General features: G+C 40.6%; 1 protein-coding gene and 1 long non-coding RNA gene across 2 annotated transcripts; one reads left to right on the top strand and one right to left on the bottom strand.

The window, feature by feature from the left end:
- Positions 1-9: 9 nt before the first annotated feature.
- On the bottom strand, positions 10-15,479 carry LOC117383692 (aldehyde dehydrogenase, mitochondrial-like). Its single transcript, XM_033980900.2, has 13 exons — positions 15,336-15,479; positions 14,851-14,955; positions 11,389-11,529; positions 9,045-9,124; positions 6,162-6,273; positions 5,185-5,313; positions 4,818-4,931; positions 3,731-3,833; positions 3,475-3,659; positions 2,701-2,865; positions 1,798-1,955; positions 1,612-1,726; positions 10-144 (listed from the first exon to the last, which is right to left on the bottom strand). Exons 1-13 carry the CDS (start codon positions 15,456-15,458, stop codon positions 112-114), a joined length of 1,563 nt encoding a protein of 520 aa, XP_033836791.1. The 5' UTR covers positions 15,459-15,479; the 3' UTR covers positions 10-111.
- Positions 15,480-15,570: 91 nt separating this feature from the next.
- LOC129456953 (uncharacterized) lies at positions 15,571-20,883 on the top strand. The gene is made up of 4 exons (XR_008649009.1): positions 15,571-18,629; positions 19,012-19,051; positions 19,319-19,417; positions 20,439-20,883. It is a non-coding gene; the product is annotated as an uncharacterized LOC129456953 (long non-coding RNA).
- Positions 20,884-24,750: the final 3,867 nt, after the last annotated feature.

Raw genomic sequence — 24,750 nt, 5'->3', positions numbered from 1 at the left:
TAACACATGTTTGTGAAATAGATTTATTGTGTTCATTCATACATGGGTGACAGGTGAACAGTCAGTGCTGTGGCAGGTTAAATGATTCTTCTTTGATGTGCTGCTGTTTTTTTAAGAGTTCTTCTGGGGCACCTTGATGGTAACCTAACAAAAAGAACATACAAAGGAAATGTCAGCATATTAAAGGGGCATTAAACACCTAAACTCCACCCACAACCACATTTCAAATAGGTCTGCTAAATGATCCACAATATATCATATCAACATTTCCACAATTCAAACCCCGTCCCTACAGCCAGGTGTTTGAAATAAAAAAATCTGGCTGTAACCAGGGCAGTCACCTGTGATGTGATGTAGTACTTGAAATTACAGTGGCCCTGAGAGGTAGCATACATACACATTTTTGACTGAAATGAGCTAGTTTGAACTAAAATTGCCAGTAAAATGACTAGGAATACTAGACAATGCTATCAAAACTCCATATACAAAATTTAATGGCAAAGGAAAGTTGATTTAGTGTTTTAAGTACATATATATAAAAATGTTTGAAGCAGTCTTACATGTGTCCCTCTTCGGAACTCAAAATGCTCATCTCAACCGTGTGATGGTGGAAATCCAGAAAGTACTACCACTACCACTTAAAGAAGACGTATTGTGCTTGTGTCTGCTATATAGGTATCATCAATGACATCTGTGAATCATTATAATTTGCACATTTTAAATCACTATAATCATCTAAAACAACTTAATAAAAGACAAGTCCAGACTTCCGCATGAGAAAACTGCAGTGCCCAATGGGAGTCCTAAACATCACATCAAAAGAGACAGTAGTGTGGTTCCTATTGGGCTGGGAAACGATCGCAAGATTACTCAAACATGCATGGATGACATCTAAAACCTCTTCAGGCATGTTTTTGATGAGGGAACAATATTATAACACACTAGAAAGCCCAGAAAACCCTTTTATGTGGAAGCATCATTGGGGCTTGGATTAGCAATACTATGTGTGACAATGCTGTGTTGAGTGTTCAAGTCTCCGGGCTGTTGTGATTTGAAATAAACTTCTGCAGAAGCCATGCAGACGGTCTTCTGCCTTTTTATCAATATTCTCTGGACTTCTACGGAAAATGTCTAAAACTGAACTCTATGTTAAAGGGCCCATGTTACACTCTTTTCTGACCTGTTATAATGTTGTTTCCTCATCACAAACAGACCTGAAGCTGTGTTTTGTTTCATTTGCACATTTAATACACGAACATTGCATATTTAAGCCGAGTTCTTCTCAGGAAACACCTTGTGATGTCACGTGGTAATACAGAACATGTTCCACTGTGTTTTTAAACGCCACACACCTCGACTAGAATAATGAATCATTTCAGCCCTGGAATTGCCAATCTCTACTGAACTAAAGATAAAAAGTAACTGCTAACTTGAGAACTGCCACTTCATGACATCACAAGGTGGAACAGAGCATGTTGAGCTTTGGAGATGTAGACAGACTAATAATAAAGGCTCACTCAAACATTTTAACATGTTTTAAAGCTCACAATCACTCAATGTTGTGTAATATAGAACCTTTAAACCCTGTGATAGCGGCTGCGCTCCTCTTACCGTCTTAACCTCGGTGTAACCCTCCAGGCCGTACTCTCCCAGCTCCCGGCCGTTCCCTGAGGCCTTGTATCCCCCAAACGGAGCCTGCGCCCCGAACACGTCGTAGCAGTTAATCCTGAGAACAACATGTGTGAGACTGTGGCAACGAGACACATGGTGGAGAGTGTGATTGTGCGTTGGATTTACCACACAGTGCCAGCACGCAGTCCGTTGGAGATGTAGTGGGCCTTATCGATGTCTCTGGTGAACACGGCAGCTGCCAGGCCGTACTTGGTGTCGTTGGCTCGTTCAATGACCTCCTCCAGGGTTTTAAACTTGAGGATCTGCATCACGGGACCAAAGATCTGCCAAGCAACCATGAAGCCAGATTTAAGTTTCAACATAGATGCTAGGTAACAGTTATAGAATTCAAGATTTCCAACCAAGAAGTAAACCTAGACTTAAATTTCTTCATTTTGTATTTGTTAGAGACCATGTACAAATTCATTAATCTTACAAAAGAAAATATGATTTGCACCAGATTTAGCTACTGCTACTTTCCATCTGCAGTTTCTGGGCAAGTAAACACACATTAAAACACACATTTTAACTAATGTTACTGTTAAACAAATGTCCCAAAGTCCAATACATGATATTTCCTACAGTCTACACACACACACCTCACATAATTTATTGATACTGAAACTAGTATTGGAACTAGATTCTCATTTGAGCAGGTATCGATACTAAAACAGTCACATTCACAGGACAGAAATGAACCTTTTCCTGAATTTAGAATGATCTTGGGCTGTATCTTTCACAAGTATAAAGACACACAGACTAGTTTACACCCATGGACCACTATGAACCTACTGGACATCTTACACAGATATAAGGACACATGGGAATATAAAAGAAAGTACTACCATTTAATGTTGAAAATCACATTCTACTGTCTAGTGTTTTTTTTTTTTAATTGTCATTCTGGTATTGGAATCTGTATCGAATCTATTCCTTAGTATCGAAATTTAAATTTCTTTTAAAAGTTTGAAATTCTAGTCAGTGGTCACAGAGCAGTCATAAAGCAGTCAGAGGTGTCAGAGCAGGTACCTCCTCCTGGGCGATTGTCATGCTGTCCTGGACGTCTCCGAACACAGTGGGCTGGATGAAGTATCCCCGGTCAGCCGCCACCCCTCCCCCACAGAGCAGCCGCGCCCCCTCCTTCTTCCCACTGCTGATGTAACCCAGGATCTTGTTGAACTGCTCCTGGTCCACCTGCAGGCACAGATAATAAATTCTGAAGTTGAATTGTAAGTAAATATAAATGATAAATGATAATATTGAAACTAAATCATAATAATTTTTAAAAAATATAAAAAACAATAAATAAACAACAGAAATCCAGCTCACACAGATGAATGCTGTTGTTGCTTAATCCCCCTCGCCCCTAGTGTCTGTGTGCATTGGTGTATGAATGTGTGTGTGAATGGGTGAGTGGTTCCTTAAAGTGCTTTGAGTGTCTTGGAGGTGGAAAAGCACTATATAAAAACTTTTCCCACTAGTACAATGAAAAAGTCCCTACAAACTGTTTGGAACATTCCTGACAATAATGGAGTTTGAAACTTTGTAAATCAATGAACCACTTTGAAACTGCTGCCTCTAACTGAAAGAGCGCTTCAAAGCCCTAACTATAATTGATACCTTGCAGCTGATGTCATCAACATTTCCTGGGAGTGTGATACCAACTGTAGAAACTGCTCTGTCTAAGGCTTTGTTACTGTGGCAATTTTACATCTTAAATGATTATTCTGTCTTCTGTCAATAAACAGTGTCCTTGGAGCATTCCAGTAGTATCTTTTGTGTTTTGTAAGAGAGAAGTCAGACCTGAGGGCCCTGCTCTGTGCGCAGGTCAAAGGGGTCCCCCACCACACGATTCTTGGCCCTCTCCGCGCTCCGCTCCACAAACTCATCGTAGATGTCGGCCTGGACGTAGGTTCTGGAGCCTGCACAGCAGCACTGGCCCTGGTTAAAGAAGAGGGCAAAGTGGGCCTGCTCCACAGCCTCCGCCACTGCAGGCAGACAGGGTTCACATGAGAGAGAGCCTTTAGCACTCGAGAACAGGGTAAGCTAAAACACATACTGTTAGCGTCAGACAGGATGATGTTGGGGCTTTTCCCACCAAGCTCCAAAGTCACCTTCTTCAGATTACTGCTGCCAGAGGCCTGCTGGATCAGATGCCCCACCTGTACACAAAGCACAGTCAGATGTAGATGTAGGTGTGTGTGTGTATGTGTGTAGGGGTGTGTGTGTGTGTGTGTGTGTGTGCACCTGCATGTCAGTGTGTGTGTGCATGCGGGTTACTCCTGTGTGCATACTCTAACACTAACGCATGCGTAACACATGCGTAAAAAAACATCCATTTATATCAGAAGGTGACATGGTAGTGTAGTGACTGTACTCTTCTGAATTACCACTACAGATATGGGGAGTGTACCAAAGTTCCCACAGCCCTGTTTTCTCACATTTAAAAAGTTAGAGCCCTAACCTTAACCTTAGCCCCAAAACGAGTCCCTGACCTTAACCATAACCCTACAACCCTAAAGATGTGGGAACACAGAGCTCTAGGACCAGAGGTACACTCTCCTTTTTCAGACACTACAATTTTGTGGCAGATGGTAAGATACTTCTGTAGCCACCGCTGCCCTAAGGTAAAAGGCAGGAAGGCTGATTATCTATGCCATAAGTCCTTCATTCACACACTAGATTCATAGTGTCTTGCTCAGAGACACCACAACAGTACGTGGTGCAAGTGTGGTTTGAACTGTTGACCTCTGGGTTTGTAAACAAGTGCTCCCACTCAGACTACACCTGGTTCAGCTCCAGCTGCAGTGTAGGACCGGTTTTATTGTGGTGTGACACACACACTCGGAGCGATGCTCTGCTGTGCTATTGTGGTGACCACCTTTGATGCCACAGGTGCAAGACCACATGGTCACACAATAACAATTTATTAAGAGAAAAGACTTGCAATGGGCACAGACGTCCAGTAAAAACAGAATTTGGAATACTTGCAACCACCGGACCGGAGCTGCACTATGTGCAGTCTGAGCCGGGGGTTAACCATTGAACCACTTCCACTCTAAAAAGTCTTGTTTAAACATTCTAAAATCTGGAGACTATACATTTACAGTAAGACCCTCAGAGGCCACAGAGAGAACGTGGAGTACCTCAGTGGAGCCGGTGAAGGCCACTTTGTCCACATCCATGTGCCTGGCGATGGCTGCTCCAGCAGAGGGACCCATGCCGGGCAGGATGTTCACCACTCCTTCAGGAAAGCCCACCTGAAGAAGCAACAGCAGGTCTATGATGCAAGATTTTATTTTGAAATAGTGGATATTACAAATTCCTGGATACAAGTATTCAGTCAGTACGCCTCGTTGAAGGCCGAAGGGTCAAAACGTGCAGACATTTTATCGATCGTATTATTTGACATCCTTCACAAATCTCTATTTTGGCAGCACTAGGCAGCACTTACCTTTTATATAGACAAATAAACTTTGAGGTATTGACTTGTAAAAGCATAGGAGCACAGACCTCCTTGATGAGACTGGCCACAAACAGAGCGGTCAGGGGCGTCTGCTCGGCCACCTTCATCACCACCGTGTTCCCTGTGGCCAGTGCCGGGCCCAGTTTCCAGGCCTGCATCAGCAGAGGGAAGTTCCACTGTGGAGAGGGAGAGCTGTTAGCTTATGTTAGCTCCTGTTATTCTGTTAGCATCACAGGCTCCATAAACAGCCACAATGTCAAACGTTAACCCAACTGCCAACTGTGGTGTACGCTCTTGTTCTGCTGCACTTCGACATCTGCAGCACAGTTTTATGTGAAGACTAATGAATTCTTCTAATGCTATTGTTTTGGTCTGTCCTGAGGTCAGCTCTGTGAGGTTTACGTCCAATATCTCATGTTTGTATACTGTAGGGGAACAGATATTATAATGTGCTTCTATGCAGCATGTGCGTGCTTCCGGCTCCGTTGACTCTGGCTCCAATTCACTTACCATTGAAAAACCATTGCCCCTCTCTCTGTAAATGCTGCTGTCAGGCTCATAATTTTTATCTTAAAAATGTTCATATTAACCCATTCCACATGAACCTGGTATTTTTATTTCACAGTTTTGCCCGCAAATCAAGATATGAACATTAATAACAGACCAATCAAGTGCCTTCCTCAGGTTTGATTGACAGCATTTCCAAAGATATACAATATGCCCCTGCCAAATCTCCCTCTCTCCTGATTAGCTCTTTGGTTGCTATGATACTCTCAGTCAGAATTCCAAATATGGAACTCGCCCAAATAGGCCCCTATAACTACTAGCTTTGTTGAGCTTCATTGAGTGGAGCTGAACACTATGAGTGACGTCACACACCCTCCACTTCTTTATACAGTCTATGGTCCTTAATAAAGAGTAATAATAATAATAATAATAATACAAATTTTGATCAACTAAGACACCATCGACTAACTAAATGACTTAAGGCCTACAGCCCTAGAGGTGAGAGGTGTAATGTTACCGGTATAATCTGTCCGCACACGCCCACAGGCTCATGGCGAGTGTAGCAGAAAAAATCTCCATCAATGGGGATGGTCTTTCCTTCCCACTTGTCTGCCCAGCCCGCGTAGTATCTGCACAACACAGGTCAGCACAGGTCAAAACCAGGCAACAATGCAAGACTTTAGGTCACTACTTTAGAGCAGAACCCTCACTTGTTCCCTATTCCCTCATACCTGGGTGAAAATCAGTGGTCTAAACACAGCTGTGCCGTCTCAGAGTCAAGAAATGCCAAAAGCGCAAACCAGGATTATAGCAAAGGGTAGCTATTCTTTAGAAACTAATACCTCATACAGGTTTAGAGTTTTATTGCGTATATTTTTTGCTTGCCACCTTTCATATGTCTTCATAGTTTTGATGCCTTCAGTGAGAATCTACAATGTAAATAATCACGGAACTAAAGAAGAGCCATTTTAAGAAGCAGGTTTTTGTCCAGACTCAGACTTTTTGGAGCCGTTCAAAAGACTGGCTCTTTTATTATTTATTTATATGACAGAAGCCAATTTGACAACCAATTTTAACAACAAACTAATTAAAGAGAAAGTGTTTTGCCATTTGAAATTATTCAGAATCTAAATAAAACAATCCAGGTTTAGTCCAGACTCAGACTTTGTTAAACCTGAAAAGAGGTCAACCCAGAGTTTTCATTTTCACAGTGTTAACCTAAATCCTGAGTCAGTCACCATGGTAACTCACTCTTAAAATTAGAAAAGTCTTCAGAATATGTATTTCTATTACACGTATTTAGTTAAATCCCAACACTGTTTTTTAATGTGTATTTTAAAGCGTTGCATAAGAAATGGGAGGTAAAAACGCACAAACATCACATTCAGAAACCGAATACAATTAATTAGCGTAAAAAGTGTATTCGATTTTTGATTCATGCGCATAACAGTTAAATCACATTGTGGAAGATAGAAAGTCATTTACTGAAGGCATCAAAACTATGAATGACACATATGAAATGTAGTAAACAAAAAGTGTGAAATAACTCATTTGCAGCAAGATTTACAGCGCTGTCGACAAAGCAAAGGGTGGATATGGCGAGGAATCAGAAAATAGAAAACATTGCGTAATCTTAGCTACATAATTCCATACATTTTGCTTCTTATATTTCTTTTTTTTCCCCAAATTTGACTGGTAGTGCATGTTTGTTGCCCTTTTCCTTTGTCACTTCCCTCTAAAAACAGTGTTAACAGATTTAGCTCTCCTATGACTCTATTTGGGTCAGGGACAAACAGAGCCACACCTTACGGTCACTGTACTGGGAGAAACATTCACAGATATCACTATCAGCTGAGCATAATCTGACCCTCCCTAGTTTCAGAGGTGTGTAGTACTCAGCAGTGACTTTTGGCTCTTATATGGGATCTGAGTCTTTTGGAGCCGTTCAAAAGACTGGCTCTTTTATTATTTATTTATATGACAGAAGCCAATTTGAACAACAAACTACCGGGTAATTAAAGAGAAAGTGTTTTAACCTTTGAAATTATTCAGAATCTAAATAAAACATTCCACTATAATAACAGTACTCTTGAAAGTTGTGGTTCCTCTTCCCACTCTGAGTAAGTCTACAGGTGACCAAATCATTTCATATTGTTAATATTAAAGCTTTTAATGTTTGCTCTGCTCCTTCAGATATGATTTAGTGTCTCATTTTTGGGTTTATCCTTTGAAAATGCCAAATTTTGTGCATTATTGAATGTTTTGTTCTTCCACTCCCATTCAATTTAAATTATAAATCTGATGTTACTTCCCGGAGGTTACTCTTTAAGAAACCACAACGGGGCCATGTTCACAGCTCCATGTTCTTACAGAATATGCCACGTCCCCTCTTGTTTTTCTTCTATAGAAGTTATGCACTGATCATGACTGTGACGCTATTGATACTTTGCAGTGACATCACACAGGAGGGGGGGTTCAACATGTACATCTATGGCGGAAACACATTATCAAAACACTGACAAAAAAAAAAAATTCAAGATAATCAAGAAAAAAATACCAGATGGATTTAAACAACACATTTCCAGAGTGACAAACTGAGAAAAAAACAACAACTGTTGGCTAATGCTAGCTAGTTTTTGACTGTAATGTTATTTGAGAGGGACTTGTTTAACAGCGCAAATCAGCTCACCTGTTGCAGTTCCAGGTAAAATCAGTTCTTTCTGGTCAGATTGTTTCAAAACAAAGCTCAGATTGAAGTCTAACTTAAGTAACAGAGCTTCAGTTAGCTTCACACCCCCAGAGAATGTTGGTGACATCAGCTGCAAAGTATTAAATGTGTTGCTCAAATTACAGTAACTTTATACAACAAAATGGAAACTGAAAGTAGTTTTTCTCCATTGCATAGACTGTGCAGAGCTTAGCTAGCATCTAAAGCCAACAGGAGGGGAAGATAATGGCATTTCAACTCCCCCCAGTCACTTTTTTGCTACTAACCTCATTCTATGGTGTTTTAATAATATCGTCTACTGTTCCAAGACCTTTTTTTCCTGAATGTTGTGATGTCATCGTCATAATCTCTATGACAGTGTAAATCAGTGGGGTGATCGTTCTTTTGCAGTGGCCAGTCCAAAACTCTGGAACTCTTTGCCCATTGAGTTACGTTCCATCTCTGACCTGCCTCTGTTTAAAGCCAAACTTAAAACTTATTTATTTAGAATGGCTTTTAACACTTAGTGGCCCTGTGACACTTTCTTTATTTTAATGGTGTAATGTGCTCTGTTGATTTGTATGATGTTTATTGTTTTTAATCGTGTTTTTAATGTTGTACAGCACTTTGGGCAGCTTTGGTTGTTGGAAGGTGCTATAGAAATAAAGTTTGATTGATTGATTGAAATCTGACCTGAGGCACTTGACCACGTTGGGCAGGTCCACACAGTAGGCTACGGCGTACGGCTTTCCATTGTCTAGGGTCTCCAGCTCCTGAAAGGGCAAGTCAGAAAAACACAAGCAGAATGACCAACAGGGGGCGGTAGAGTTCAGTTATGTTTTGTTTATTGATACTTTGCAAACTGTGCCAACTGCAAGCACTGCTCTGTCATAGAAGATCTTCAAACTTTTTTGGCAGTGTTTGAATGGGCACTGTGTCACCATAGTTATTGGTGAACATTCCACCATAGATATACATGCAGAACCCCCACAGCATGATGTCACTACAAAGTATCAATTGACCACACTTCATGTAAAATGTGATTCCCTTGTAAAGTACCAGTGTACAGTGGCCCCTTGTTTATCATGGGGGTTACATTCTAAAAATAACCTGCTTTATTTTTTACAATTATTATACATGTTTTACATATACATATACCGTAAATTTCGGACTACAGAGCGCACCTTGATATAAGCCGCACCAGCTAAATTTGAAGAGAAAATCAATTTTGTACATATATAAGCCGCACCTGAATAAAAGCCGCAGGTTTTCATATTGTAACATGAGACATTTACACAGAAAGACGGTGCACCGACACGCTTTTTTTTTAAACTGTGCCTGAAAATTGGCACCAACACGACAACAACACGGGATGAACACATCTGCAGGTTTAGAAAATAAAGCTGCACCAACACGGAAAATCTGCTTTTATTTCCTCTGAAAACTTTTGTCGTCTTTTTACATTGACCAAGTTGGATTCATTGATGTCGAGCTTACGTGCAGTGGCTCTATTTCAGGGGTCGGCAACTCGCGGCTCCGGAGCCGTATGCGCCTCTTTCAGCCTCATACTGCGGCTCTGCGTGGATTGGGAACTGACACAGACACAGCTCACAGTCCTGCGTAAAGAGCCCTGATTTTCAGACGCTGTACGCACAGGGGTCAGGAGCAACTTTGGCCCGTCCCTAATGACACACTAATAAGCTCGTCCGTAGATGTATCATGAAAATCCTGCTGGAAATCGCCACAGAAATCTATTTGATGTAGTAGCAAGTATATTATCTGCTCTTGTCTCCGCGGTGACGTATCACGTATAACACATCAGACACGACGCACAAAAGTAGAGCCACAAGCGAGTGAAAATGAGCCAAAACAAAAGTCTTTGGAGATCTTTTTAACAAAGGGGAAAAGGACAACTGAGGAGCCAGAAGAGGAGACTACGACCTCCAAGAAAAAGAAAGATAAATTTAACAGACAATGCCTACTTAAAATCTGGGTTTGTCGCTACAGGTGACTCACGCACAGAGTCCGCTCTGCGTAACATACGGGAAAAGCAAATAAGGCAATGAAACCTTCAAAACTGCTTTGGCACATGGAGAATAAGCACCTGGGATTAAACGATACGCTACGAGTTTTTTTGTTGTTGTTTTTTTAAAGAAACTGCGGAGTAGAGTAGACATAATCACATAATCAGCGCGATGCATTATGCAGCGGTTTGGTGAGTTGTATTTTTTTAATGCACTTAAGTTGTTTTTGCCATATTTATCTGCCACGTGTAGAAGGCTTGTCCGTGAAAGTAAAACCTACATTATTCCGTTACATTATTGTTATTATACAGTGTTATTTTCATTTTAGATGTCAAAAAGTATTTGCGGCTCCCAGTGTTTTATTTTATGTGGAAAGTGGGTCCAAATGGCTCTTTGCGTGTTAAAGGCCGACCCCTGCTCTGTTTCCTTTCTGTTTCTTTATCTTAAAAACTGCAGCATATCCATTTCATGATGCGCAAAATGATCGTTCAAAATCAAAACTAGTGAATTCTTCAGAGCAGAATCTTTCCCCACGTCTGTCTCACTTTTACGTTTACAGCTAGAGAGCGCCCCCCAGGGTCCGTTATCCAGTAAAATTCCATATATAAGCCGCACTGCTGTAAAAGCCGCAGGGTTCAAAGCGTGGAAAAAAAGTAGCGGCTTATAATCCGAAATTTACGGTAATACAGTATTATAGAATGAAACCAAAGATCAAGACCTGTTTTCAGTCCCAAATATTTGTTTGAGAAATATAAATGTTCCTATACTGTAAATAAAAATGCTAGCGATCGAACATTCATGTAAACACATTCTGTACTGTACAGGAGACACGGCACAGACGAGGAGACTGATGGACAATGGTCTACAGTCCCTTAGCCAATCAGAACGCAGAACACAATGCACGTTCATACACTGTAAAAAAAAATGCATGCAAAACTGCACACAAAAAAATCTGAAACAGTGGGGCTGTGAAAGGTGAACCGCGTTATAGTGAGACAACTGTAGTTACTTACTGCAAGGTAGGCTGCGTTCTTCTCGATGGCGTCAGCGAGCTTGCTGAGCAGTAGGCCGCGGTGGGAGGCGTCCATGCGGCGCCATGGAGAGCCCAGCCTGAAGGCCTGCCGGGCAGCCTGCACCGCTTTGTCCACATCTGCCTATAGGGTGTGCACAAGGATATATCACATTTAAACCAGGAGCCAGTACAGTGGTCAGGGGCCCTGTTGCTAGAAGCTGGTTGGATTTGAGTTTGAGGTAAGTTCAGGTTTGTTTTGAACTTTTGTTTGTGGCTCACAAAAGATTTGATTTAGTTCAGTGTAAATCACCTACTAAATTACTAGGGTTGTTAAAAGTATTTAAAATCAGATACTTATCGATAATCAACAAGTAAGACCACATAGATGGACCACTATGGAACCTACCTGGACACTGAGGGACGACACAGATATAAGACACTTGTGAATATACAAGAAAGAACAATTTCAAAATCACATTCTGTTGTCTAAAGAAAGACTGCTTTTATTATCATTGTGGTATTGGAATCAGTATCGAGTATCAAGTCTATTCCTTAGTATCAAAATCAAGTTTGAAATTTTTGTATCGTAACACTTATAGTAACAGACACTACCCTGCTCTGGAACAATTCTGGAGGTTCTGACCTTTCACATGAGGCCTGTCCATATACTGAGAATGAGAAAAACATACAGTGAGGCAAATAAGTATTTGAACACCCTGCGATTTTCTAAGTTCTCCCACTTAGAAATCATGGAGGGGTCTGAAATTTTCATCTTGGGTGCATGTCCACTGTGAGGGACATAATCTAAAAAAAAATTGGAAATCACATTGCATGATTTTTTAAAATAATTTATTTGTATGTTATTGCTGCAAATAAGTATTTGAACACCTGAGAAAAATCAATGGTAATATTTGGTACAGTAGCCTTTGTTTGCAGTTACAGAGGTCAAACGTTTCCTGTAGTTTTTCACCAGGTTTGCACACACTGCAAGAGGACCCACTCCTCCGCACAAATCTTCTCTAGATCAGTCAGGTTTCTGAGCCGTCACTGAGAAACATGGAGTTTGAGCTTCCTCCAAAGATTTTCTATTGGGTTTAGGTCTGGAGACTGGTTAGGCCACTCCAGAACCTTGATATGCTTCTTACGGAGCCACTCCTTGGTTATTCTGGCTGTGTGACCCATCTTCAATGCTCTAACTGAGGGAAGGAGGTTGTTCCCCGAAATCTTGCAATACATAGCTCCAGTCATCCTCTCCTTAATACAGTGCAGTCGTCCTGTCCCATGTGCAGAAAAACACCCTCAAAGCATGATGTTTCCACCCCCATGCTTCACAGTAGGGACGGTGTTCTTTGGATGGTACTCATCATTCTTCTTCCTCTAAACACGGCAAGTGGAATTAAGACCAAAAAGTTCTATTTTGGTCTCATCCGACCACATGACTTTGACTCCTCTGGATCATCCAAATGGTCACTGACAAACTTAAGATGGGCCTGGACATGTGCTGGTTTAAGCAGGGGAACCTTCCGCGCCATGCATGATTTTAAACCATGACGTCTTAGTGTATTACTAACAGTAACCTTGGAATCGGTGGTCCCAGCTCTTTTCAGGTCATTGACCAGCTCCTCCCATGTAGTTCTGGGTTGATTCCTCACCTTTCTTAGGATCATTGAGATCCCACGAGGTGAGATCTTGCATGGAGCCCCAGTCCGAGGGAGATTGACAGTCATGTTTAGCTTTTTCCATTTTCTAATAATTGCTCCAACAGTGGATCTTTTTTCACCAAGCTGCTTGGCAATTGCCCCATAGCCCGTTCCAGCCTTGTGGAGGTCTACAATTTTGTCTCTTGTGCATTTTGACAGTTCTTTGGTCTTGGCCACGTTAGTAGTTGGAGTCTTACTGATTGTATGGGGTGGACAGGTGTCTTTATGCAGCTAACCACCTCAAACAGGTGCTTCTAATTTAGGATAATAAGTGGAGTGGAGGTGGACTTTTTAAAGGTGGACTAACTGGTCTTTAAGGGTCAGAATTCTATCTGATAGACAGGTGTTCAAATACTTATTTGAAGCAGTAACAGACAAATAAATTATATGTAATTTCCAATTTTTTTTAGATTTTGTCTCTGACAGTGGACATGCAACTAAGATGAAAATTTCAGACCCCTCCATGATTTCTAAGAGGGAGAACTTACAAAATCACAGAGTGTTCAAATACTTATTTGCCTCACTGTATGTGTCCTCTATCTGCAGGTTAAGGCTCTGGCAACACAGGTTCAGTTGTGAATGTGGCATCTCTATTTAAATCGTAAAAGCACAGGCCACATAAAGTTCCTTTATACATTTTTAGATTTGCCCCTCCTTATCTGCATAAACTCCCATCTGTTCACAACTCAAGCAGGGCCTTAAAGAAAGGGTATTATAGAAAATTGAATTTTTGGAGGTTTCTACCACGTTATAAAATTTTTCCCTCATCATTTTTCCCTCATCATGCCAGAAGTGATTTTAGATGTCACCCATGACTCTACCAGGCCCTAAATCCTCCTTATGTTTAAGTGTAAGATTTGTCCAGTAATCCGGCCACCAGCCCACGTCATCCATGCTCCTACACAAAAACTCTCCATAAATATAAAACATGATGTGCAGTAGTGTGTAGTGCGTACATTACTACCAATTGTAATGTGATAGCATTCTGAAGGGGGAGTGACTTTTGAGTGTCAAAAACATGTTAATACATTGTTTTCGGCAAATATAGCATTTTCAAAACAATAAAAGGTGACATGTTTAGATAAGTACGTGTTAGCATTTAATACCCCTTAGAATTAAAATATCCTCTTTTTAAGGTCAACCCCCCAACTTCATAAAGATCCTAGGGATCTTTAAGGGATAGATTATAACCATATAGCAGACACAAGCACAGTATTTCCTCTTTAAATGATGTGCATGTGTTGCGCATGGTGATTTTATTGGAATGCACTTTAGGCACCTTGAGTGTGGTAAAGGTAAATACCATATTGCCTAAGCACATTCCTTGTTTATGAATTCTTGTTCACTGTCACGGGCAATAGATTTTCTGATTCTAATAAATGCACAGCTATAAAAATAAACAAGTTCAGATGAGAATATTTTTCTTCAGTTTGCCTCGAGACGACTGTGCTGTAGATACTGTGTGTCAGCACCAGACTGTGACTGATGAGTGAAAGAATGCACAACATTTGATCAGAATCAGTGTCCTTCAGTGCATGGGGATGCTAGAGCCAACTTTTTTTCTGTAGCTGCCTCAGACGTTGGATTTGACCTTTGAGGCTTTACACACTGACCACACAGTTCACCTGAATATCAAGATGCTATTTTAGTTCAATAAACACTAGGCCAGTGGTTCTTAAACTTTTGACGCCAAGTACCGCCTAAGGACATGCTTGCTCTGCATTTTATCATCTACAAATAAAAGAATGATTTTCAGATCTCACCGCGTCCGCCTCGGCCACCTGGCAGATGATCTCACCGGTGGAAGGGTTGATCGTGGGGAAAGTTCGTCCACTCACTGCGTCGTGCCATTCATTGTTGATAAAAAGCTGAAAAATCAACAATGTTTTTACTAGACATAGTACACACGCATGCGCAGAAGTCCTTTAAAGGCTTCCAATCGTGTTCAGGGTTCAACTGAGGTTCTTGTGTAATCAAATGAGCCAAATTAAAACTGCGCCATCAAAAGTCAGATCAGAAAGCCCTCTACACCAAAAGAGCGGAACACCGACTGCACCGAACATTCACTTAAACTGCGCGGGTGTGCAAGCTCTCTTGTGCAATGTTCACTTTCACTTTATTGACATTTCATATCACGGAACCGTCGCACCGTGGAGCGCGTGCCACGGGCTCTACGCACTAGTTGAACACGCGCACCTTGTGGTGGGTGCTGAAGTTCGAGTGCACGCACAGGCAGCTCTGACAATACCTTGTTGTAGTGGACTTCGGGCTGGGTGCTGGGGGTCGGGATGGCCGCGGCGGGAGCGGAGAAGTGGCTCACGCACAGCCGCTGCAGCGCGGGCCGAGCACGGGCGAGCAGCAGGCGGTTCATGCTGTAGCAGACCAGCAGGAAACTTCAGAGGAGTGCTTCTCCAGCGTCTCTCCCTCTGCAGGGGTAAACACACGGCTCTTCCTCTTCAGTCACTGCACGCGGCACCTCCGCTCAGTGATTGGTGCGTTAGTGCCACCTGCCGCTCCGCTCGTGGATGCAGGCTCTGTGCTTCTCACATGTTTTCTGGTGGCTCATTTTGGGGTTGCCCCGAGCTTCCCAGAAGTTGACATTATATAACTGAAAAAAGTTATATAACGTTACATTTTATAGCCCCCTGTAGGGAAATGTGTCCACTGCATTTGACTCATCCTGCTGGGGCAACCTGTCAGGAGCAGTAGGACCCATCTCCAGATCTTGAGCTACTCTTGGTCAGGACTACCTTAGCTTTAGGATTTGATCTGTTGTTCATGTTTTGGGTTGATGGGGGAAACCGGAGTGCCTGGAGGAAACCCATCCAGACACGGAGAGAACATGCAAACTCCACAAACCCAGGCAACCCAGGAGTTGAATCTGGAACCTGTGACAGTCTATGTAACTTTAACTGGACTTGTTTACCTGGGAAGTGTTCAGAAAAGCTGAAGAAAAGTGACCACACAGCAGAAATGAGGGTTATCTTATCTGTTTTTGAGGCCAAGGTCCAACGTTGTCTACAGAAGGGACCGGCGTGCTCACATTCTAGGCTTTTGAGGAAGGGGCTCTGGAGCCATCACTGCTGCACCAACTATAGACTGCAGCTCAAACTAACTCCAACTGTACATCTCATCACAGAGTGCAATGTTTAAGTGCATTTGACAAGCTTTCATGCTTTTTCTAATTATGAATTGGTTTGGTTTCTTTACAATAGTTTTACACCAGTCAAGTGGCAGTTTGTGAAAAAGTTTTAGAAAAAAGTTACAAAAGCTACAAAAGTACAGGAAGTAGTACTGAGTTCAAAAGCAAAATCCCTCAGAAAACTCCATCCAACATACGGACACAGTCTACTCACAAGGAAGGTATTTTTCTGACAGTTCAGACAAAATAGAGGTGTTTTCATTAACACTTAACTACTGTACATTTTGAGTTTTGACCCTTGTTTACATTACGATTGGTAACTGCTACAATGGAATTACCTCTAACTCTTATTTACTGCCTGAGTGTCCCACTCAAAGCCATTTATAAACTACAACAAAATGAAAAACAAAAAGTAATGGACTTTTAGTAAAATCTTAAATATAGCGATGTTATAGTTTTAGTAAAATGAGTATCTGTTACAGTGGCTTTATTCACCCCCCTGGAACTTTTTCACATATTGTCAAGTCACAACCACAGATAAAAATAAATTTTCTTAGCATTTTATGTGAATGACCAACACAAAATGGCACACAAGTGTGAAGTGGAAGGAAATATTTTACCAGATTTCCATTTTTTTTTAAATAAAAAAACTTAAAGTGCAGCATGCAAAAGTATTCAGCCCCCTTTTTCTTGAATGTAACCAATTGCTTTTAGAAGTTGCCTGATGATTTTGGAAAGATTGAATGTTGACCTAATGACTAAAAAGAGTCCACCTGTGTATAATCTTGTCTCAGTATAAATGCAGCTGTGCAGTGAAGGCCACAGGAGTTTATTAAGAGAGTGTTGGGGAGCAAACCACAAAATAAAGTCAAATGAGCAAACCGAACAGGTCAGAGAAAAAGTTGTGGTTAAGTTTAAAGCGGAGCTTGGATCTGAAAAGATTTCCCAATCGTTGAACATCTCAAGGAGCACTGTTCAATCCATCATCCAGAAATGGAAAGAGTATGGCACAACTGCAGACCTACCCAGACCTGGCCATCCACCAAAACTTACAGAACAAACAAGAATAGCACTCAACAGAGATGCAGCCTGGAGGCCCATGGTGACTCTGGAAGAGCTGCAGAGATCCACAGCTCAGGTGGGGAAATCTGTTCACAGGACAACTATTAGTCGTGCACTACACAAATCTGATCTTTATGGAAGAGTGGCAAGAAGAAAACTATTGTTGAAAACTATCCATAAGAAGTCTCATTTACAGTTCACTAGAAGTCATTTGGAGCAGTGGTCCCCAACCACCGGGCCACAAACCGGTACCGGTCCACGGATCAATTGGTACCGGGCCACCAGCCCAAGAAATACTTGGTGCATCATACTTGGTGGCTAACCGTGTATTTTTTTAAATAATTTAGTTAGGAGGCAGAGAGGATGTTAAAACCACTTAACGTTCCAGCCGTGGCCTTTACGTTACAACTTTACAGCAATGTCAGTGTATTTCTGCGTCACCCACACAAACAATCTACACATCAAATGAAAGCTACGGCATTCATCTTTCTGAATATGTAAACCATTTACACCTCTAATCACCACAGTGCTGACAGGAAAGCCGTTTTTACAGAGAAGTCAGAAATGTGGATTTGGACTTCACTTACCATTGAGCGCTCTGGTTCTGTCAAACATCAACATATTCACACAAAGTTGGTCTCATTCGTTCCGTAAAGGTCCAGAGAATATAATCCAGTCAAGAAATTATGTCCACAAAGGAATTTAGAGCCTCCATGTCCAATCTGCTGCAGGAAAGTGAAATCTGTTCCGTCACTTCTCTGCATTTCTTTTGTCAGTTTCAGGCATAATAAACTTCTGACAGCGCCAACTTTGTTCCTCAGCGCAAAACGAACTTGTTAGCTTGCAATTGACACCAAAGTTGGCCAATAAGGTGGGGGCTGTGGGTTACTGGAGCCGCGGACAGTGAATGAGAGCTACAGATGACTGAAAGAGTACGCCCCACTCTCCCCCTTGTAGAATCAAGCTGTTACATTACACACGTTTAATGATGTTTTCCCCTTAAAGCCCATGGACAGTGGAACACGCCGATGCGTGACATACAGTGGTTTACTGTAAACAGACGGACTATGCTGCGCGCGTAAAGAGACTGGATATAAAGATCCGTGCGTAAAATTACGCGCGCGTATTGCGTAATTTTACGCAGCAGTTTTGCGTTTTAAACGTGACGAAACGGACAAAACAAAGGAAGTACGCGACCGAGGACACTGTGGATGTTTGTGCAAGTTAAACTAGAGGCATCTCGGACCCGGAGCGGTTTGTGGAACCGAGTGACGATCTCATGATGGACTCAGGAGCAGAGGACCTTATGATTTGATGGACTGATGCTGTTCCTGATCGGTAAACGTGGTTTATTCTGCTATTGACTTAATTGTGGGTCAAATGTGTATCATGTGTAATCATTAACATTAGCTTATGACAATCTGCGCCCCCCGACCACCACCAATCATCACGCACACACCACTTGGGTGAAGAGAATAAAAGTGGTCAATACAATTCATTTAAACATTTTTTTTTTTAACTGCAATTAATTCCAAAACTTGTATTATGAAGGGATTTTTACTCATTACTACCTCTAGTTAATAGTGTACATGTTTTATATATATATATGATTAATTATATGCTTAAAATGTAAAAAACATAAATTATTTACTCTAAAATGTATATTATTTTGCCAATTTCAACACTATTTTTTTTTTTTTTTACCTTGTTTAATGTACAGGAGCCTATTCCCCACCCCACACCTGGTCAGTTCTCAGGAGGTAAGTGTCACAATTATGGCAAAACATTGGTTTCCTCCAATGCATTCCAGAGAGAGCATCATATCAAAAATATTTCAGCAACAAAAAGCCCTTTAGTGTACCAAGTGTTAAAACTGGTGTACCCAAATTTATTTAATTACATTGAAACTACCACAATTTGAGAAAGTATTCCAATTAAAAACTAGACAAATATTGTTTGGGACATGTAACTAACACGGTTTAAATTAAATTTGATGCTTTTTTTTTTTTTTTTGCTTTTTTTTGCAGGCTTCAGTGGACACCTCTGCACGGAGGCTGTGTGTGTTAAAATTGCTGATGATTCTCCTCGGCGACCCCGCTGAACAAATGATAAAGGAACAGGATCAGGTATGATAACAGAATATGTAGGAGAAGAAAATCTTTGTCTTGTTTTATACTGTCTGAAACTCCTCACCTTCTAAAATATAAAGCTGGTTATGAAGTTCCAATGTGTGATAAAAGCTCTTCTGTTTATTCAATTAATGGAGCTTTTATTTTGACATGGAGCTTTTATTGTATTCCATTTGTTGTGTTATTTCAGGCAAAATAATATATCCCTTGAATATAAGATTTCACAACCTTCATCAGAAAATTACATAGTACGACTTTAAAATGTTTGATCTAGATTTGAATCATTATAGCTGCTATTTAAGGCAGTAGTAACAATAATGTTTGCATTTTGTAAAACCAACTTCACTAGAACTTTCAATTTCCCTCCAGCTCAATTTTAACTACTAGGATTCTACATTGTAGTAACATCACATGAACCCTACCATGGAATTGGTGGTTGTATTTGACAAGAAATAACCTATATTCACCAATGTTGTTGAACCTGATGATTTCTATTAGTGACTAGACCGAAGAACTCCTTGTATTATAACAAAAGTCTTAATTTTAGCAATATTAATTTTAACTGCCCACCATCTGCATTACTGTCATGTTATTACCCCATAGAATGTTATTTCACGTGAGCGCAACCCATTTGCTGTTTAGCTGTCAGATTGCAGATTTATTGACCTTTATGGTTAATTTGTGTATGATTACTGAGGGTATCTACAAGAAGCCAACTGGTTCAAAAAAAAGTGTTCAACATTTATGCATCCTAAGTAGAGATTTCTCACAAACTGTAAATCTGCTCTAGTAATCTGAAATTATAATTCAAGAATTTGAACGCAACCTATAGACCTTGGGACAGAACACAAATATCGAACCTTGCACAGCAAGATGTGTTAAATGTTCATAGAGCTACATTATCAAAAACAATACAAAAAGAAGAATAAACTGCTGGGTCACTATTGTAAATACATCTGTCAAACTAGAGTCAGAAAATGTTTTGATTAATGCAAAGTTCTGTATTTACCTTTTTCAGAAAATGTCAATGGATGGAAAAAAAGATGCTAATGATGGTGACCAGGTGACCATGGCGGTCATTACAACACCTTCAGACATCAATATAACTCTGGAAGGTGAAACAGTCATGACGAACCTCCAGTCAGCGATTAAAGGGTTCGTCATGTCGTTTGGACTCATCTATGCCCTAAATATGAGGTATCTTAAAAAGTGCGATCGCACATGTGAATTTGTTCAAAAAGTGCTTCTGGGACTCAAATCAAAAAGAATTAGTACACCAACTCAGCGTCTTGCTGCATAGCAAGTAGCTTATTCATTTGCTTTCTACAATTTTACAGCTGTTTGTTTGAAGTTACACAAAATGTAACTGTAAATTTGTTGGCTCAAAGTTGCACAATATGCAAATATTATTTGTTATGTTTTTTGTTGCGGCTCGCTGTGTTAATTTTGTACATGCAAGTGTTAATAAAAAGCAAAATTATCAATGTTATGTATTTACTAAGAATATAGGACAACAATATTGAGGATGGAACTGTGTTATAAAGGACTTTAGTTGTTTTAAATTTGCTCAATTAATGTTGCACATTAAGGTAACACGATTTTCATCTTGAACCAATTCTTTCTTAGAATGAGTTAGACCAATGTAATAGATATCATTATGAACAACTTGGACTTTTTAGATGTAAATCGGTTACGATATAAATTGTAAGTTGAACCAATGAACTTCATTAATTGATTAAATGTACATTAATTTAATTTAGAATTTTAAGTTGTATTAATGTATTACAATTATGTTCATTTAATTTTATATTTTTAAATTGGCCCATTCAATTTTAAACATTGAACCAATTTATTTTTTATTGACTGTTATAAATTTACAAATTTAGTTTGACCAATTTAATATGTATCATTATGAACAGTTAAGATTATTTAGATGTAAATGATTACGATATAAATTATAGTTTAAACCAGTGTTTTACTTTTTTCAGTGTGTCTTGTGGACACTGTTTACAATGGTTTAGCTGTTACACACATTTTCTGATGTCGCAAAATTTACACCATACAATTTAGCTGATCAGGTCAAAGGACACACAAACGCACAGTTTACTTTTTCTTTTCTTTTTTTTCAGGATTTTTTCAGTTTTTGTTTTTTCCTTCACTTAACATTGTGAGTAAGTTAGAGCATAGTGTTAACATTACATAAATTTACATTTTTCTGCATTTTGCACTTGCATAATATTTCCATTCTTAGACCTGATGAAGGTGCACTGCTGAATTTACTCTCCCTCATGAAAAAAATTCAGCGGTCCTTACGCTCAACTACACAGGGACTTTCACCCTTTTGCCTTTTACCAGTTAGTAACCTTAGATAGGAGTTTCACCTAGTGACTGTTCGCTAAATAGCAGGGACTAACCCGTTCCACCCGTTTGACTGTTTACTAGCTTGTTCAATTCTATTCAATTCAATTCATTTATTTTTGTAACGCCCAAAATCACAACAACAGTTGTCTCGAAGAGCGTTCATGTTTTGATTGATGGGGGAAACCGGAGTACCCGGAGGAAACCCATCCAGACACGGGGAGAAACATGAAAAACTCCACACAGAAAGGCCTGGGCCACCCGGGGATCGAACCAAACCCTCTTGCTGTGAGGCATGAGTGTTACCACTCAGCCACCGTGCTGCCTACACACAAAAACAAAACAACAGGAAAAATCAGACAAAACAAGAAAAATCGGCCAGGCGAGGAGGAGGAAGACCAGACGAGGAGGAGGAGAGCCAGGCGAGGAGGAGGGCCAGGCGGGGAGGAGGAGAGGGTCCAGCTGTCATCGGGGCATCTGAAAGAGATACACTCCACAGGGGGAGTGGGACAGGGGACAACATGTGAATAGCATTGCTAATGAGAAAATAGGACAAAGCAGAGGATAGTGCTCAGGTTGCCATACTTCCCCAGCTAGTTATCTCCTACTGCAGCCTGTCTTATCCCGGGTTTTAATGTCCCTAACTCCCTCACTAAGTAACCTGGTCATACGCTATACCGAAGAGGAAGGTTTTAAGCCTGGTCTTAAATACAGAGACTGTGGGGGCCTGTTTAACATCAGCAGGGAGTTGATTCCATAGCACAGGAGCTTGGTAACTGAATTGTTACAACTAGAGGGGAATTTCACCCATGACTGTTTGGTATTTAGCTGTAATGACTCCTAAACCTCATTCTGGAGAATAAATTCAAGTATGTCCCACTACTAGATATTATACAAAGCAAAAAGTAGCACAACTAAACCCGTGCACCTTTAAAATGCACAGGGCTTATGGTGTAGAGGGCACTCCCGTCTCCAATGTCCAGCTTGACAACAGATGAAACAAGGTTTATTGGAAAATCTTCTCTTGTTCTTTCGATGGGCTCTCCTCCCATACTTGCTCTGCTTACGTGTTGGCTGACGAGTCTGTAGTTGTTTATGTAATTGTGAATTCAGATGGTGATTTTCATTTTCATGTTGTTGGGTCTTATTGTACAGTCACTGTTGCCATATGCAGTTCTTTCTGCATTTTTTCTTTCTGTTTAGCTGTTCATATGCATGTGTGGCGTGTCTTGTCAGTTCAGTTAGGCGAGCAGCATTCCAGCCAAAGCAGGTTTTCTTCACAGCTGAAGAAATGTCTGTTTTTAGTCCATTAATGAAATAGTTACACAAATATGTTTCCCAAACATCACGAGTCACACCTATGTGATCAGGTCTTGTAAATCCACTGTGGGTGTTATATACTTCTGTAAAATGTGTGAGAAACTCTTCAGGGTCCTCAGTGTCTCTTTGTTTGCAGGATTGGATTTTGTCAGTATCAATAGAAGCAGGAAAGGCTTTTGTGATAGCTGTGCAGATGTTATTCACAGCTTCTCGATACAAAGCATTGGAGTCATGTTTCCAATCAACATGATTGCATCGCAATTCAGTGTTTTGAAGTTGATCAGCTATTTTGTGCCATTCAGTAGGTTTCATTTTCAGGATTAATACTCTCCTTAGTTCACTTATAGTAGGTTTAAAATCTTGACAAAAAGTGATAAGTTCTTTAGCAAAAGTCTGACCTGATGTTGTAGGATTGGGCAGATGTTGAGATGCTGCAGATATTTCAGAAGAAATCCAAGGACGGAAAACTATTGTTGACCCTTGTGGACCAGAGACTTCAACCATTGGCATAGAGTACATTGTGTCTTCTTCAGGACGGCTCATCTTGCTTGTTTCCATCTGTATTTGCACGTGTTCATTACTGTCCTGTTTTGTAGAGTTATTTGGTGAAGGATCAGACAGACAGGTTGGATGGGGGTTGTTCAGATCTGGGTCAAACTTCAGTACAGTCAACTGTTGAGAAAAAAGAGTTCTGCGATTGGGGCGAGTTCAGCTCACACATTTCAGTTGCATCTTCAAAGAGAAGACGTTTGTGCATAGGTTTTCTGATTCTGACTTCAGCTTCGTCTTTCGAAAATTTTAAACATTCCTTGTAATTTTCAATGTTTTCAAAAAAACTTTTATCAAAAATGTTACTTTTTCTCTCATTTTGACTTCAATTTCACATAATTTGTTTTCCAGTGCATGAACATTTTTTTAAACTGAATGCACCAAATTCTGAAGACTTCTTATCTCCATGTTTTCTTCTCAAAAATCAAGAATGGGGCCTCCTGGAGGGGAATATTCCCTAGAAATTTTGCTCCCCATTACACTCGTAACTTCCAATAGTCCCAAAAGTGAAAAGAAAGGCAAAATTCCATCTTCACTGTGTTCTGGATGACCACTTGTGGATCCCATTTCTGACACCATTATTGTTGTGGAGAAATTACAGTTCTAGATGAAAAGTAATCCATTTGCGAAGCTCGGTGAATTTTGAAATACAGAAAAAAGACGGTTTATTGTTTGTTACAGTAGATACAGACAGGACAGGGCCCAGGTCTGCCCTGGCCACAGACTGGCAGCCTTTCGGCGTCTCCCCCAGTCTCCATCGAAGTTCCCGTCTACCCCAAGTCTCAGTTCCAGTCTCCACCACCCTGAGCATCTGTGGTCTGACCATTTTACACCAGAATGACAATGCTGCACACATTTCAAAGCAGAGTGACTTTTGTTTTATACCCATGAGATAATGAACCTTTACACTTAGACAGGTAGAACAACGTGTTTCCTGTGGGATGGAGACAGAGCGTTCACACATGTTAATGTCTAGTCTGGGTCTGACTCATGTGATCAAATGCATTTAAAGACACATCATGAATATACTTAAATTTCCATCACAAGTTATACAGCCTTACAGTTATAAAACAAGTTATTACAATCACTACTGAACCTGTGTT

This window comes from Periophthalmus magnuspinnatus, chromosome 16 (genome assembly GCF_009829125.3).
Source record: "Periophthalmus magnuspinnatus isolate fPerMag1 chromosome 16, fPerMag1.2.pri, whole genome shotgun sequence".
NCBI classification, from domain to species: Eukaryota; Metazoa; Chordata; class Actinopteri; order Gobiiformes; family Gobiidae; genus Periophthalmus; species Periophthalmus magnuspinnatus.
Note: the sequence above shows the minus strand (reverse complement) of the source record. Positions and strands in the feature narration are given on the sequence as shown.